This window comes from Diabrotica undecimpunctata, chromosome 9 (genome assembly GCF_040954645.1).
Source record: "Diabrotica undecimpunctata isolate CICGRU chromosome 9, icDiaUnde3, whole genome shotgun sequence".
Taxonomy (NCBI): domain Eukaryota; kingdom Metazoa; phylum Arthropoda; class Insecta; order Coleoptera; family Chrysomelidae; genus Diabrotica; species Diabrotica undecimpunctata.
In genome coordinates, this window is record NC_092811.1 from 39,179,344 (window position 1) to 39,198,071 (window position 18,728).

The 18,728-nt window shown below is 32.5% G+C and overlaps 2 protein-coding genes across 5 annotated transcripts in view; both read left to right on the forward strand.

The window, feature by feature from the left end:
* LOC140449890 (uncharacterized) overlaps positions 1-8,313 on the forward strand; it is a 78,965-nt gene extending 70,652 nt beyond the window's left edge. The window contains exon 3 of the transcript XR_011951920.1: positions 7,721-8,313. The gene's annotated coding sequence lies outside the window, so the exon portion shown is untranslated. The remainder of the gene's footprint in view (positions 1-7,720) is intronic.
* Positions 1-18,728, forward strand: part of LOC140449891 (uncharacterized) — a 58,180-nt gene that overhangs the window by 1,545 nt on the left and 37,907 nt on the right. The window contains exon 2 of one of the 4 annotated variants that reach the window (XM_072543303.1): positions 6,347-8,313. The exons of the other annotated variants lie outside the window; for them this stretch is intronic. Coding sequence (XP_072399404.1) covers positions 6,347-7,563 — 1,217 coding nt within the window. The 3' untranslated portion in view covers positions 7,564-8,313. Of the gene's footprint in view, positions 1-6,346; positions 8,314-18,728 lie in introns of those variants that run through there. 4 annotated transcript variants of the gene reach the window in all.

Below are 18,728 nucleotides of genomic sequence, written 5' to 3' on the forward strand. Positions count from 1 at the left end.
ATTAGACAAATATAAAAATAAACTCATACTATTTAAAGAATAAGAAGAAAAAGAAACAAATGAAAAAGTGTCTCAAAATTGTCCAATGTTTTGTGAACTTAACTGAAAAAGTATAAAAACGCTTCAATTTGAATTTAGTTGTACCAACTGCATGCAAATACAGGTCCTGTTTGCAGTTTTAGGTGAAGTTCTAATATTTCCTTATTTAAAACATGAAATTAAAATGTTTTATAATTATTTAAATGTTAATAAAAATCATACAATTTTTGTATGATTTTTGACAAATGAAAAGAATTTCCAGATATGAGTCCAGGTCTTTACTTCTTGAAAAAATTACATAACCCTTTTGAAAAACCTGAACAGACATTTTTACATCAGTTTTATTTTATCTTCTATCAGAAGGAATCATAATATCTTATTTTTATGTAGACATGACTGTGTTTTTTCAATGTGCCTCCAGTAAGTTGTTGTTCCATCATTTTTGTGGTCTTCCTACTGATCGTCTTGCTGTTGGGGTACTGTCTCTTGCTGTCTTTACTACTCTGTTGTCATTTGGCTTATATGATTGTGCCATTCTACTCTTCTATTTCTTACCCACTCCTTGATATTTTCCATCTTGCATCTATGTCATATATCTGTACTTCTAGCTCTGTCCCATAGTGTTTGACCATCAATTTTTTTAAGTGTTTTTTTTTATCTTTGCTGTTTCTAACATTTTTTTCCTCTCTTTGTCGGTAATGTTTCTACGGCATATGTCGTTATTAGTGTGATTATTGGTTTTGTAAATTCTGACTTTCATTTCCTTCCTGTATTTTTATTTCCCCATATTGTTTTATTCAGGCAACCTGCGGCCCTGTTTGCTCTATTCACTTGATCTTCCACTTCTGCTTTGAGCTTTCTGTAGCTAGGTAATGTGATGCCTAGATATTTAAACTCTATCACTTGTTCTATTATCTGACCTTCCAGCTCCAATTTACATCTTAGTAAATTTGCTGTTATAATCATACATTTTGTTTTTTTGTGGGGAAATTAATATGTTAAATTTTGTGGTTGTTATATTAAATTGGTTCAGCACATGTTGTAAATCATCTTCACTTTGAGATAGTGTATTGTGTAATCTGCATAGCAGTTTATTTTAAGTTGTTTTTCTCCCATTTGGTATCGTTTTTTAGTTCTTACTTTTGTTATTATTTCATCCATAATCAAGTTGAACAATAGAGAACTCAGGGAATCTTCCTGTCTTATCCCATCGCGAGCTTCATTAGGGTCAGTTAGTTGGTCACATTGGTCAAAGATTTTTCTTTTGAGGCATATGGGTAAATCCGATTTAAATACATAGTTTAATTTACCAAACGCTCGCGCTGCCCAGGCTAATCCTATGTGACATGGGAGCTCACATGTCTGGTTATCTCTGCCCAACCGAATTTCAGGTCCCAGGTACTTATACAATGTAGTCTGCACAATATCCCTTCCATTAACAGCAATATTTCGATTTAGCACCAGATTAGTCATTATTTGCGCCTTTATGCTCTCTACATTAATATTATGTTTATGAACATATTGAAAGCTGATATTTACAGTTATGTCTGTTTTGAAAGAACCAATTTGGTAAGACTGATCTGATAAGAAGGTTTCAACCACTTTTATATAACATACATTGAAATTACTAAAGAAATTACCAATGTAAGTTGATTTGTTATTGTTATTCTGGTAGGAACATTTATGAAGTGTTTAATGTTAAATTAATTAAGCATATTTAACAATTTTGTCATTACTTTATACTAGAAAGTTTATGTTGAGATCACCACAAATAAGGAGTTAATTTTTGTTTCTATAGAAATTGAATATCAATGATTCCAATTGTGTAATGAACTGTTTTAAGTTTTTATTTTCTGGAGGTCTACATATACAAAAGAAATATAGACAACTATGTTTAATTTGATTTCGCATCTTTCCAGCAGAAACAATCACACCTTCTACACACCACGCTTTAACATCTACATATTCCACAGTTATCTCTCTGACATCATTCTTTGCATAAAGACTAACACCTACTCTTTCTTTACTAGTTCGTATGAAATTAATTTAAAATGGGGAAGTGAAGTAACTTGAATATTGCGAGACTTCAACCAATGCCCAGTGACACAAAGGGAGAATACTCCTTTTTTCTTTCTGTAGTATCATGTCTAGGTCATAACTTTTCTTATCCAATTCGCCTTGAATATTTATATGCATAACATTTATGTTGTTGAAACTGTCTTGGCCGGTACATGAAAATTTGCTTCGGGTTCTGGTGCATTGTTGTCTAGAAAATGTTGTCCTCTTCTCTTTTGTCGAAACGAGCAAAATAAATATTCTTTGACCAAAAAGTTACGTCATACATTATATTTTGAAGATCAGGATTAACTCCTACCATAACTGATTGATTATTCAATTTAGTTGTTTTTGTTGTTAACTTATTGACCCCTTGGGTACTTATATTTTTAACTGAATACCGATTATAAATAAAACATACATATCCAAAGAGGGAGTTACACAGAAATATATGTGCAATTGCTGAATATTTAACAAAGAGAGGCTTGAAAAGTAGAGGGAATTAAAACCATCTCCTAATGTACATATTGTACTTACATTTTTTATTTAGTTTATTGTGTCTCAACTACAGGGTTGTTGACACTGGGTCAATTTTGTTACTATAAGTTTTACATTACATTATAACTTACAATAAAGAGAATAAAAGAGAAAGTAAAAAAGAAAACATTTTGTAATACAAATTCATTTCTCGAAGGAAATCTAGTACATTCTGAACAAGTTTTAATTGGCTGAAGATCACATTTGTAAGACCTTGTATAGAGTTTTTTTTGTTCTTGCTCGTACTCGATACACTGTGCAAGAATATGTTGAATGGGTAATGATTCCCTACACTTTTCACAGACAGGAGATTTCTCCAAAGCCATCAGATGTCCATGTGTTAGCCATGCGTGACCAATTTTTAGCCTGCGAACCATTAATTTGTCTATTTGAATTAAGTTAGGTAGCTTAAAGGTTTTGATTGTTTTGTTTTGTTATTATTATATTGCAACCAAATACAAATACATAATTTTATTTCATTAGGCGCAAAATATTCCTCATTATTTAAACATTTACTTATCCGTTCATACCATATTTGCTTTTCTTTATTTAAGATATACAAACTAATGCAACCAAAGTATTAAACATCATATTAGAACTAACAGTAATTTGGATAAATATTTAAGGGCTTCAGAGAAAGTGCCTTTTACATATGACATTTGCTCTAAATTGTTTTCATATAAATTTAATAATAGAATACCTACACGATATAAAGCTTTTAGATATAATTTTTTTTTCAAATTATTTAAAAAAAAGTCCAGTTTAAAAAAAACATGAGATTATATACTGGAGATAAACCATTTGTAGTTTTTAAGTATATGAAAACACACTAGGATAATTGCACATGGGGTGTATTCTGTAACACTTCCGTTAAATTTTAGAGGCCTCTAAAATTTTAGCGTCCGCTAAAATTATTTTTTTCGGAAAAAAAAAAACAGAATATTTTGGAGGATGACAAAACTTGTCCTCTTATTTTTAGCAGTCAGTTAAAATATCATTTGATTATTTTTGTTTGGTTAGGTTTATATGATTATTAGTTTGTTTTATATATTATAGTATAGATAAACAATTAAAAAAGGCAAATGGCTTTTTATGATATATTTGGCGAAGGTTTAGTTGATGAAATAATAAATAATAATGAAAGGTAAGTCTCAGTTTACTTTATAATCCATATGTTACACCTATAACGAAATTCAAATTTTTTATTCTTTTTGTACAGCTGAATTCAGATTACACCAAAGAATAATCCGATATATAAGCAATCCTTTCTAGCTACCCACTTCAACATTTAGAAAACTTTTTAGATTTAATAAAAATGTTGCAAGGATCATCACTGATATGATTAGTCCATATATGCAAGAAGGGCAAAGAATATCTGCAATTCCTAAAGAACTGAAGATTTTAGCAACTTTTATGGTACTGGCAGCTACCAATTACCTCTGGACAAGGATACAATTTTGCTTTAAGTCAACCAAGCATGTCGTTGCATTGGTGAAGTAACAGAAATAATTTATTTATTTGAGATTTTGTGGTTCGTGGAGTACATAATAAAATTTTATTAAAACGAAAATACAAATACAACGCGAACACAAATAAACTGAAATGAAAATGAAATATATTTTCAATAATAATAAAATAATTAACAGGCAGACTGTCAATTTCTTCTTCTTTATTAAGTTTTTGGCCTCCGACACTCAGTTTTTGGTCAATTTCTACCTTACAAGTAGTTTAAACACGATCAACGTGCAATGTTGCCGTATCTGATTGAAAACCTTTTAGAGGATTCCTCTAAAAAATATATTTTAGCGGTCCTCTATTCGCTCCGTGCGTGACTGACGCGACACCTACCGCCTTCATCTGACAGTTTTGGACCTACCAATTTTCAGGTTAAATATATGACATGTTTGACATTGTTAAATACATGCGAATTGACAATTATTAATAATTAACTTTTTAATTATATTTTTTTAGTTTATGTACAAAATAAATGTAGTATTAAAAACTGGGTTTCTCAAAATTCATCATAATATATCTTTTCAACCACAAACGGAAAAGAAAGGGAAAAATCTAGTACTGGCAAATCAAGTTTTTCAGGTGAAAGAGCATATATTTAAAAACAGTAATAGTAAAAGTTATAATATAAAAGCTAAAGTCATCAGGCACTCTGCAGTTAGCTTGAAGCCTTATAAAATATCATTTAAGGTAAATTATTTAAATTTATTTCTATTTCAATTGCATAAAAATGAAGTTATGTGATATATACTTTTTCATATTAATAGCACGGATCCATCTTTTGCTTTTCTCTAATTTATATGTAATCTTTGGGAACCTATAAAAACTACACTTACTATTTTTGCTATTATTAGCACAAATAAATACGCAATATGTATTTGCACACATTTTTAATAAAATTTATGCGTAAAAAGGTAGGGCCAACTTTGTCATATTTCGCCGCTACGCACGCTGGCATCGTTTCAAAGTACCCCTACCATGGTCACGCACGGAGCGAATAATATTTCTTTACAGAATGTCAATGTTACCTAAAACTTTAAGAGGACCGTTAAAAGTTAAATTTTAGAGGCCTCTTAAATTTAACGGAAATGTTACAGAATACACCCCATTATCATTTATTTGCATAGTGTACTTATAAAGTCTGACAAACTTTAGTTTGGGAATGTGACGTAGTGTTTCGCGCAGACGGGCGGACCGTTTCTACCAGTGGCGGACGGAAACCGGTAGCTTTAAAATAAATTTTTATAAGTATATTCAATTAAAGTGAAAAGATATGACGGTTTTCTGCTCAAACTCGAATTTTTTTTATATGCATGGATTTGTTGAAATTTTGACATTAGGAAGTTCTCCTTCTTCTACCTTTTTTTTTGTTTCAATGGCTTCCACGCCATGGTGATACACCAGCTCAATTTGGTGCTGACCCCGAAGAAGTCTGGCTCTAAACCAACTCGAGGCAACTTGTGCCAAATAATTTTGTAAAAAAAATCCATTAATAATTAATATGAGGTTATGTTAGTAAACACTACAAAAAGTATTGAGCATTGTCGATTATAAATTTAATTTATTAATTGAAAGGAATTATATCAAAATGCTTACTGATTCTTCAGTAATTTTATTTAAAATGGAATATATAGTAGGTAATTGGTGAATTATAATTCATATAAATGAATTTTGTGTATAGGTCAAAACCAGAAATGATCTAGATAAGTGGAAGTTATTATTTTTAGCGTACGTGAAGAGTACGAGAGTGGTTGTCCAAAATTAATACGACTGGGCTGTCAAAAACTGCTCAATAAATACACGACATTTTTCTGAATTCATGTATCTAGAATGGATTACAACCAAAGCAGAATCAATTAAATCTTCCTTTATCAAAAGATATTGATTTGTCAAAAACTGACAGTTTACCATTATTGAATATTAGTTTAGTAATCAGATAACGATAGAGAAAATAAAAAACAATTTACTTCAAATAGAATTTATTAAAAAATTGAACTAAGGGAAATTTGAAAAAAATTGAGAAAAATAAAAAACCATAATAATTTTAGCTTATCATATTTAGATATTCCCGATACATTTATGAATGCTTGAAAGTGGTTATTGCAAGAGTTGCTTACATTACGAAGATTCACAAAATTATAACATATTTTTTTTTATTTAAGTAGGTACATGATAGTAGTTTAATAGGATATCACGATTTTAGGTTTTCTCCATGATGATATACATACTGATTCAAGCAAATTATTCAAAGACCATGATATAATTAATAGCGATTTGGACAAATGTGTAACTGCCTCGACGAATTTGAACTCTGAAGAAAACTATTTTACCACTGAAATTTGCTTCAAACAATTTTCAGCAAAGAATAATTTAAATACAGATATGAGTGTTCGTACTGACGAACAAATTTTGACGTGTGTTATATGCACCAAAAACTTTTCAGAAAGTTCTGACTTAAAATCAAGTGTACAAACTCTTGCTACAGGAAAAAAACTTTTAACATGTGGGATTTGTTCTACAGAGTTTAATAAAAAGAGTGTTTTAACAATACCTACTGGAGAAAATACCTTTCCATGTGAAATTTGCTCCAAACTATTTTCACGAAGATCCAATTTGAAAGAACATATGCGAATACACACTGTAGATAAGCCTTTTGCGTGTAAAATTTGCAATAAAAAGTTTTTACGAAAGTCAAATTTAGAACGACATATGAAAATACACACTGGAGATAAATCTTTTATATGTGCAATTTGTGCCAAAAAGTTTTCACAAAATGTCCATTTAAAACAACATATGGGAGTACACACTGGCGATAAACCATTTGCATGTGATTTTTGCTCCAAAAGGTTTTCACGAATATTCAGTTTAAAGGTACATATGAGAGAACACACTGGAGATAAACCTTTTGCATGTGAAATTTGTGCCAAAAAGTTTTCACGAAAATTCAGTTTAAAAAAACATATGAGCATACACACTGACGATAGACCTTTTGCATGTGAAATTTGTGGCAAAAAGTTTTCACAAAATTTCCATTTCAAAGAACATATGAGAATACATACTGGCGATAAACCTTTTACATGTGAAGTTTGCTCCAAAAAATTTTCTCGGATATTCAGCTTGAAGGATCACATGGGAGAACACACTGGAAATAAACCTTTTGCATGTGAAATTTGTGCCAAAAAGTTTTCACGAATTTTCCATTTAAGTGAACACATGAGAATACACACTGGTGATAAGCCTTTTGAATGTGAAATTTGTGCCAAAAAGTTTTCAAGAAGTTCCTGTTTAAAAGAACATATGAGAACACACACTGGCAATAAACCTTTTAAATGTGAAATTTGCCCCAAAATGTTTTCACACAAATCCAATTTAAATAAACATAAGAAAATACACACTGGATATATTTCTGAAATACACTGAATTTTCCAAAAAATTTCGCAAAGTTCCTATTTAAAAGAACATATATGGGAATAAACACTCAAGATGACTTTTTGAGATCACTTTTGCATGTGAAAATTGCTCCGAGCATTTGTGCCGTTTGTATTTTTTAATACGAACATAATTTTTGTAATTGAAGTTTAATTTTCAAGAAGAATTTCCAGAACTCCGTGGAAAGTAAAGTGCGAGATTCAAACGTAACACTAGAGATACATTTTTCAAATCACTTTTACAAGAGAAATTTGCTCCAAGCGATCTTTTTATAAAGATCCAGGTTAACAGACATAATATATAAGAATCATAGACATGTAATACAAATAGACTGATAGCTCACGCAATGCAATCCCTGCATCCCTTTCTAATTTGTCAGGTTTATCGACCACGTGACCTTAATGACCAATTAGAAAGTGACGTGATCGATAAACCCGGCTTATTAGAAAGAGGGTCAGTTTTCTCTGTCGCTCTGGGGAACGCGACTGTATGACAGCAGTCAGTCTATTTGTATTATGTGTTTATGTATGAGAATACATACTGTAGATAACCCTTTGAATGTCATATTTGTTGCAATTTTTTTTTACATCGATGTCCTTTAAAATGTCATAAAAGAACATACCGTGGGGATAATACTATTGCATGTGAAATTTTGAAATTTACGTACACATATAACAATTCTAGAAAAAGATGTTTTATTTTATTTGTATTCTATAAATAAAAAAATGTTAATACTGAGAACCTTATTAATTTCTTTAAGCATGTATTATTGAACTGCAATATTTAGTTTAAAAGAAATTTAAATGTAGGCTTTTAACCGCTTGCCTTACGAATTAATTTGAAACAATGTGTGAAAAATGTGACATTTTTTTTTAATGGCATATTTTAATATATAAAAGTAATGCAAAATGTAAATTAACAAAAAAATAAAAAATATGCCATATTAAAGAAGAAATTAAGCCTTTAAAAAATCCAAAATTATTATCCCGAGTTATATCGTCACAGAAAAATTAAGTGCTAAAAACGTTGTTTGCCAATAGTGTTTGAAGCATGGCACTTGACAGTTAGGACACATCTCATTTCTTTTCGAACTCTTTTTCCGGTGTTATCCCTTTTCTGCTACACATTGCACGTTGAAGTGTCAGATTATTTTTCTTCTGTGTTGGAGGAACATATCCTGGGAAATGACTATTATTTAAACGAAGGGGCGCTAGAGTCTCAATCTTTCAAATATCATTTTAATCACATTCATGCGAAATTGTAGTGGTGTGTATTGTCCTCCATTTTTCTTGTATAACAAATAAGAGTTCCAAAGTTCCTTGTAGTATACCTTTCCACCTTTTCTGGTTATACGGTAATCGCTGATATGCTGGCCAATACTATCAACTCCTCCAATTTTAGTCATTTACTTCTATTGGTTTTACCCTTTCTTCATTTCGTTTTTTTTTAAACTATAGTACAGTTATATTAAAAAAAAAGGGTACAAGTATTAGAAAGAGAAGTTAACGTCATCCTATTTGTGTAAAACCGGCTGGAATTTTTGGATCAAATGTCATAAGTGATCAAAAATGCAACTCATAGACGTCAAAGACGTTTAATTTGATAGAAGGTTTAACGTTAGGTACAATAAAAAATTAATATGCCTCGTCATTTAAGTGAGATTGAAAAGGCTCAAATAATTACGAAAATGGAAGAAGGATGGTCAATTCGTGCGCTAGCAAATTTCTATAATAGAAATTTGAAAACAATCTTCAGAATTAAGCAACGATGGGTCCAACAACAATCATTAAAAAGAAAACCTACTGTAAGCAGAAGGATCAATGAATCTGAATTAAAAAACCGACCAGCTGCTAAAAAACCATTAGTAACTGTTGAACATCGGCAAGCAAGAGTAATATTTGCACTAAACTATATTTACCACAACCCACAATTTTGGAACAACGTCATTTTTACTGATGAAAAGACTTTTCAGTCGACCTATAACGGTCAAATCCGTGTTTATCGTCCAGCCAATACTAGGTTTGAAGAACGATATATTCACTCTCATAATAAATCTGGACGTTTTTCTGTAAATGTATGGGGTTGGATTAGTATACATGGACCTGGTGTTTGTTGGCGATTAGAGGGAAGATTTACTGCCGACAATTACATTAACGTTTTGGAACACGTAATGCTCCCTTCTATTGAGCAATTGTATCCTAATAATACTTTTATATATCAACAAGATAATTGTTCAGTCCACACTGCCCATGCCGTAAGGAATTGGTTTCAAACGCAAAACCTGGAAGTATTGCCATGGCCTCCGCACAGTCCAGATATAAATCCAATTGAAAACATTTGGGGCATAATTGTTAAAAAAATATATAAAAGAAATTTTATGCCACAAAATTCGGATCAATTGTGGGATACAATCTTAGAGTGCTGGGAAGATCTTGATCCAAATATGATATCTAATATAATTCAAAGTATGCCAAATAGACTAAATAAAGTTATAGAAGCAGACGGTTCTATCACCAAATACTAAATTCTATTTGTAACAGTCATTAAAATTATTCTTTATATAATTGTTGAATAAATGGTTTCGTCTAATTAATGCTCAACGCCAATGATTTATATTTTTAATAACCTGTGACATTTGATAACCTCCAAAAATCCCAGCCGGTTTTACACAAATAGGATGACGTTAACTTCTCTTTCTAATACTTGTACCCTTTCTTTTTGAATATAACTGTATCTATGTTATGGACAGTGGAAAGCAAAATTATATCTCTTTTATCTCGCCATCGTAATGCTAATAATTTTCCACGTTGATAACCAATGATTCATATTTCCTTTTGGGACTTTTTTTTGTGTGCATGAGTGGTGGCATTTCTTTTTTATTAGCTTTTGCGGTTCCATAAGTGTCGGTTCTTTTTGTAATCGGAAAATCAGACAGTTGAGGAGTGGAATAAAAGTTGTCAGTTATGAGGCAATGGCTTAAGTTGAATAGCGGCTCCATAAGAAATCGTACAATTTGCGATGTAAATCCGTAAATTGCATAATTTTGGTTGATAACAGTTCCTTTGTCGGGATATATTATAAATGACCAAACATAACCGCTTATTAAAGTCTTAAATTGTAATACTTCATTTTTCAGTTCTGCTAGGTTTAAATCTTGTTCAAACATTTTAATTCCTGTATTGAAGAGTCACTAACATAATTATCATATTTTTTTTTTTATTTAGAAATTCCGCATCAACCATTAAAGGTTATTAACGGGTTTTACAGTTGTTATTAAATATACTAATTACAAATTGCATATTAAATTATAAATTACAAAATGATACATATAATACATATAACTTAAATTTTGTGTAGTGAACGTATATCCTTAAGGAATTTGATTGTATTTGATAAATTACAGTTTAAAATATCTTTAAGTTTCTTTGCTTCTTCTGATACGTTGTTGATGGTTCTTTCGTAGGAATAAAGAGGGCATTCAATCAATATATGTTGAACAGTTATTGGACATTCACAATAGGAACATTCAGGTGGTAGTTCTTTGGTTATGAGATGCTAGTGAGTTAACGCTGTATATCCAATTCTTAGTCGGTTTTTAATCACCTGTTGCCTTCTGTTTTCTGGAAATTGTAGTTTAGTGCCAATCCTAGTTTTAACGTTTCTAAGGTTAGCCTTATTAGAATTCCACATTTGTTGCCAATTTTTTACACAGAGCTGTTTAATATTGAGCTGGATATCACTGAATGGAATTGTAGTCATTATTTCAGTTTGCTCGTCAGTAGCAGCTTTTTTTGCTAATTCATCTACTTTTTCATTTGCTGTGATACTTGTATGTGATGGTACCCAGAGAAAATTAACGTTCACGTGTCTGTTTTGTAGGTGAGAAAGTGCTAATTGTATTTGTTGCAGGATAGCATGTACTGGGTATATTTGCTTTAAGCTCTGAAGAACAGATAAAGAGTCAGTAATGATAAGAAAGTTTGAGCTTGCATGACTCTTACACATGTCTAATTCCTTTAAAATGGCGATTGTTTCTCCCGTGAAAATGTTGCAGAATTGAGGGATACGAACTGCATATTCAGACTTTTCTAGAATAAAGGCCGTTGTATGTCCGTTTTCAGTTCTTGACGCATCAGCAAAAATCTTGTTGTAGCCAGTGTATTCTGATATCCGTTCTTGATATAATTTGTTAATGATTATGGGATTTGTGGTACTCTTTGGATAGGCCGTGAGGGATATATCAATAGTGGGAAAATTAATAGTCCAAAGAGGTATAACAGTTCGTTGTGTAGGATAAGAATGTGTCAGCTGCTACATGTCAAAACCATATCTCGTTAAACGTTTTTTAAGGGGTGGATACTTAATTTGTTGATGGCAATGAGTAGATGGATATATTTTGTAAAGAAGTGGATAGTTTGTGTTATTAGGGTTGGAAGACAATCTCGCGGCATAATTTAAAGAAATGTGTTGTCTTCGTATTGATAGGGGGGATTCATCTAGGATAACCTGAAAACTTGAAACAAGACTAGTTCGGTAAGTACCCAGAATAAGTCTTAAACGTGTGTTTTGTATAATGTCTAGTTTTTTAAGAATATAATTACTCGCAGTTGAATAGCATATTGCACCATAATCCAGTTTACCTCTGATTAATGATTGGTATATATGCAGCAATTTTATGGTGTCCGCTCCCCAAGATCTTTTTGATGGCATTTTAAGGAGATTTATTTAAGGCAGGATACGACTAGCTTTTTAATATGTTCTGCACATGTTAACTGACTGTCCAGTCTTAGGCCAAGAAAGTCAATGCTCTCTACTTGTTTTAGGTTGATACCATTTAGAGTAAGTGTTGTTTTGCAATCAGTTTTTCTTTTATTGAATACGATGAAATGAGATTTATCACCTGAGAACGTAAAACCAGTTTTTTGGGTCCAGTCTTCTAGTTTATGCAGAAATGATTGCAAAATTTTTGAGGCTAGCGTAATATTACAGCTACTAGTTAGTATATACAACTAAGTCATCTGCATACAGATCTGCTTTCAAAGGTAGCTTTATCTCTTGAGCGATATTATTAATTGCATTTAAAAATATAGTGGGGCTTAAGGTTGAGCCCTGTGGAATACCGTTTTTAAGACATTCTGTTTTTGAAGTAATTCCATTCACACGTACTTGGAAGACTCTATTCATGAAATGTTTTACAAAAGCAAGAATTGGACCTGGATACCCCAGTTAGACAAGGTTTGTAAAATGTTGTATCTCCATGCAGTATCAAATGCTTTATTTATATAAAAAAATATGGCAATTACTTTCTGGTTATTTCTAAAGGACTCACAATATGATATTGTCAATAGTTACTAAGGCATCATGAGTTGATCTGCCTTTTCTGAAACCGCTTTGGATATGGTTTAATAATCGGTTTTTTTTTTTCAAGAAACCGTATTAATCTGTTATTAAAATTTTTTCTATTAGTTTGCATGTATTATTTGTAAGAGAAATTGGTCTATAGGAAAGAGGGTCAGTTTTTGATTTGAAAGGTTTTAAAATGGGAATAATTGTTGATTCAGACCAGATTAGAGGAAATTTTTTATTAAAGTAAATGTGATTGCAAATGTCCAAGAGAATTAATTTTCCTGTGTACGGCAAGTTTTTGATAAATATGATTAATATATTATCAGGACCCGATGAAGTGTTTTTTGATTTATCTAGAGCTTCTTCAAATTCTTGATATGTGATGGGAAAATTTAGTGGATTATCACTTTCTACTATAGATATTTCTGTCATTTCACATTTATTTTTGAAATCTAAAAATGCGGGATTGAAGTTTGCATTGCTTGAATTTGTCTTATATACATCTGACATAATATACTAATTTCTTGTTTGGAAGATATTAATTTGTTTTTATAAGAAAGAGTGTTAATGTGAATTGAGTTTTGTTCACCTTTTAGTGTACGTACTTTATTCCAGATTGTAGTCATAGGTGTTGATGAATTTATGGTAGAGACATAATTTGACCATGTTTCTTTTTTACTTTTCTTAATAAGATATTTAGTTTTCGCCCCAAGTTTTTTAAAGTTGTTAAAATTTTCTGTTGTTTTATGTCTTTTTAAAACATTGAAAGCATGTTTGCTAGATTTCATAGCTAAGGCTATTTCTTCATTCCACCATGGTACTGGTATTCGTTTACAAGGTTTTGTTTTTCCCACTGCAATATTAGCGCATTTTAGTATAGTATCATTGAAATGATGAAGGGATGCTATACTATCTACTAGAATAAAGTTCGTAAGATAATTATTTATTATATCTCTATATAAGTCCCAGTTTGCTGAGTTTAATGTCCATTTTTGGTAAACAGGAATATTCCGTTGATCATGCCGAATGGTTTCAATTGTTAGAGGAAAATGATCGCTATTATATAGATAATCAAGACTATTCCAAGAAAAACTTGTAGCTAATGAGTGGTCACAGAACGAAATATCGATGACAGAAAAAGTACTATTGTAGGAGCTAAAATGAGTAGGTTTACCAGTATTCATTAATATTAGATTTTGATTATCTATTAATTTCTGAAGAAGTCTACCACATTTGTCTGTTTTTATACTACCCCATGTGATATGACAATTTAAGTCAACACGTATTAGTTTGGGAGCAGGAATATCATCGATTAAGCGCTGTAAGTCTTCAAGTACATTTTCATTTAATGAGCGAGGTAAATGTTACATGTGTTAATAGGTCTGTAGTTGATATTGCATGATATAGATACAACAACAGCTTCCAAATTACTGTTTAGGCGAATTTTTCTTGCTTCTACACAATTTTTTATGAAAATACCTACTCCGCCGCTGGCGTGTTCTGTGTCGCGATTTTTGAGAAAGCTAGTATAGTTTTTAATATGTAATTTTTTAGTTTTAAGATGTGTTTCCTGTAAACAAATTACTAGAAGAGACAATTATTTCATTAAAATATTAAGAGATTCTACGTTGTTGTAATATCCGTTTAGGTTCCATTGTAAAATAAATGTATTAGCCATTTTGGGTACCTGACTGAGAAACAGAGATATCACTTTCTATATCCGATGAGGAATCAGTGATATTGAGTTGTAATCTTTTTCTTAGCCTTGTTATTTTCGATTTTATACCGCGGTCTAAAATATGATCATGTGCAAATAATAGAATATCTTTAAATTATGTCATATCCGTTGTGTAGTTTTCTACAATGGACTTAGGGTTTTTTGAGTTTAAGGCATTTTGTATCGCATCACAAATAACATTAAAATCAAGAGGAAATTTTGGGGACCTATAGATTGTCTCAAAGTGACTAGTCTGTACAGGGTAAATGCACAACATCGATGCCCTACTTCTTTGCAAACTTGTATTAAAATAAACGTCACTTCTTACTACTTAGCCTAATCCATCTTTTGTGTTGAAGGTAGCTTAAGTACTAATGTCCACTAACGACCATGCCTGGCTTCCTTCTGTCAGTGGTTCTCAAACATAAATAATATTTGCTACAACATACTTAGGTAAAGTTAAAATAAAATAGAAATTAAGTAATGCCTTTTATTTATGTCACACAAGCAGTTTGTTTTTAATTCTACAGTATGTGCTAGCGATACAAGCCATTTGTTTATAGATTTAAATAAAATCCAATAAAATAAAACTAAAATATAAAGAAACATTTTATTTATGTATTGTTCCGTTCAAAAGTTAAGGGGGGAAGCACTTTTAAAAATCGCACTGTATATGTTGGCAGTAACAAAACGTAGAAATATCCGAAAATAAAACTAATAAATACGTTGAAAATAAAAGAAGTCATTGTATTTAATTTCGTGTGTAAGTAATCGTAATTGTACACCATTATTGTGTGTGTGTGTTTGGTGAGTTGGCTTGGAAACTAGTCCTTTAGCCACAGAATTGTAATGTAAGATATTAGTTTTTAAATAATGTAACCAACTTTAAATAAAAAGTTACATATTAGTTCGTATACTTCTCTACTATCTAAGGAGAGTAAATGGGTGATGTTTATGGGAGTCTGAATTTTAAGTTCTGATAGTTTTGAATACAGCTGATCTGTTTCATACCTATGTTTATCGCACTTAAAAAGAATATGGTTGATGTCACATTGTGATATATTATCGCATGAGCATACCCCAGAAGGGATAATATTTAACTTAGCCAAGTGAGCTGGAAATGCACCGTGATTAGTTTTCAGTCGAGTAATTGTGGCTGTCAACTTCTTTTTCATTGCATATTTGAAAATATAGTCAACATCTTGTGGTAGGGTAGGGTGGATAGTATAATATTGATTATTTGAATTCGTTGCTATGTTTTTCCATTTTTCTTTCCAATTTATAAAAATTTTGTTATAATAATGTTGTTGTAAGTCCTCCAATGTAAATATGGGAATATAGAGTCCAACATGGGTCGCATCTTTAGCAAGCTGATCAACCAGTTCATTTCCCTCGATACCTATATGACTTTTAACCCAAATAACTGTAATATCTTTACTATATATTTTATTTTTAATAGCACAAAGAATATTATTATTATCCCAGATTTAGCCATACGGCTCTCACTCCCTCTAAGGGGAAAATTCACTCATCCCAGATACCTACGGTATCAAAAGGATTGAGCTCTGGTGGGACTCTTTCCGTGTTATCGAGCCCTAGGTGACTTGGTATGCTGGAGTATCTCCCAAAAATTTTCGTACACATCTGGATGTTGAGAGAAGTACAGCTTTCTGCATGGTCTTGTAGAGATGTTCATTCAGACCTAGCTTTCTTATGTTTTCTAGGAGGTTCTTCGGAATAACTCCAGTAGTAGAGAGAATAATAGGTATTGTCTGGGTACTTTCCATTCTCCACTGTCTTCGTATTTGAATTTCCAGATTCCTGTATTTGGCGATCTTTTCGTTTTGTTTAATACGAAGATTATTGTTGTTGGGTATCGCCACATCAATTAGTGTTGTTTGTCTCTTTAGTTTATTAACTAGTATGAGATCTGGTCTATTATGTGCCACTGTTTGGTCTGTGAGCACAGTGCGGTCCCAGTATAGCTTGTAGTTATCATTCTCAAGTATACTTTCAGGAACGTATTGATAATATGGGAGATGGTTTGTTTGGAGAAGTCCCAGTTTGATGGCTATCTCTTGATGAAGGATCTTTCCTACTGAGTCGTGCCGTTCCTTATATTCAGTTGCAGCAAATGCCTGGCAACCCCCGGTAATGTGTTGGATGGTTTCTTGAGCTTGACATCCATATCGGCATTTGTCATTTTGGACCTGAGGGTCTTTGACGATATATTTCAGGTAATTTTTTGTTGGTATAACCTGATCCTGAATGGCGAGTAATGAACCTTCTGTTTCAGGGAACAACTTTCCTGATGTCAGCCAATAGTTCGACGCTTTATTGTCGACGTGGTCTTGACTGACCTCATTAGGATGTCGCCCGTGAAGAGGTTTACCCATCCAGGTGCGCATTTTTTCGTCCTTAGTAAGATGGTTTATGCGCATTTCTGGTTCCCTCAGTTTGATCGGTGTTGTATCATCTACTGCACAAATCGCGCGATGTAGAGTAGATGTCTCAGCCTGCACCTGAAAATAAGTTCTTAAATTAGTAATGTGTTTTTCTAGTTGCTCACTTATATCCATAAGTCCTCGTCCTCCTAAATACCGCGGTAATGTCGTTCTTTCTACTGCACTTCGAGGATGGTGTTTTTGTGCCTTTGTGAGGTGTGTTCGTACTTTTCGCTGAAGATTTTCTATATCCGTTTTTGTCCACTTAACGATACCAAACGAGTAGCTAAGCGCGGAACATGCATAGGTGTTTAGTGCCTTAAACAAATTTTTACTATTAAGGTGTGAACGAAGCAGCTGTTTTACCCTTCGTATAAACTCAGTTGTTATCTCAGTTTTCATTTGCTTATGGTCAATCTTCCGAGCTTGCTTTATTTCGAGGTATTTATACATATCATTTTCACCCATAGCCTCGATGTTCTGGCCGTTTTGCATATCGAATCCACCGGGCTGAACCTTTCCTTTAATTATATTTAAGACACGGCACTTATCAAGGCCGAAGTGCATACTAATGTCATTACAGAAATTTTCCACTGTTTTAAGCATCTGATCCAGGTGGCATCGAGTAGAAGCCAATAGTTTTAAATCATCCATATACAATAGATGATTAAGCTTTGCCACAACAGTAGTGTTATTTTTGATGCTAAAACCTGTGTCAGTTGAGTTCAGTAGCTGGGATAGGGGGTTCATCGCTAGACAAAACCACAGTGGGCTCAACGAGTCTCCTTGAAATAGGCCCCGGTTGATTGCAATATTTTCAGTTTCGATGTTGTTTTCACCAGGTATTTGGAGGTGAATTTTTGTCTTCCAATCTGACATTATATGTTTTAAAAAGGTCACTATGTTATCATCGACTTTATATATTTTTAATATATCTACAAGCCATTCATGCGGCACTGAATCAAACGCTTTCTTGTAGTCGATGAAAGCAGTAAAGAGATTCCTTTTTTTGCTATATGCTTGGTTAGAAATGACAGAGTCGATGATAAGTTGTTCTTTGCAGCCCATGGAACCCTTAGCGCACCCTTTCTGTTGGGGCTCTATGATATTGTTTAGAGCACAGTGTTGGTAGATACGCCGGGCTACACAGGATGTGAGCAATTTATACAGAGTTGGAAGACAAGTAATTGGGCGATATTTGGTTGGATCTTGGGTGTTATTTTGATCTTTTGGTATTAAATAAGTTGTTCCCTGGGTTAAGAAAGATGGTATTTCCTGCGGATTAGAAATACTGTGATTAATTAATGCTGATAAGCACTCATGAATACTCCAAAACTTCTTAAGCCAGAAGTTTTGAATGCCGTCTGGTCCAGGAGATTTCCAGTTATGAAGCTCTTTGATAATATTTGAAACTTCTTCAGTAGTAAAGGGTTCGTAGGGAGCAGTAACGTAATGTTGGCAGTTGTGCGCCGTATCTTCAATCCATCCAGCATTGGTGTTAAGAGCAGCTGGTGTGGAAAGTTGATTTCCCCAAAACTCATGGATTTCTTCTTGGCTTGGGTACGATTTATTGGCCCTTTCTGCAGTAGAATTGAGTTTCCGATAGAACGCCTTCTCGGCATTCTCAAAAAGCATATTGTCGGATTTTC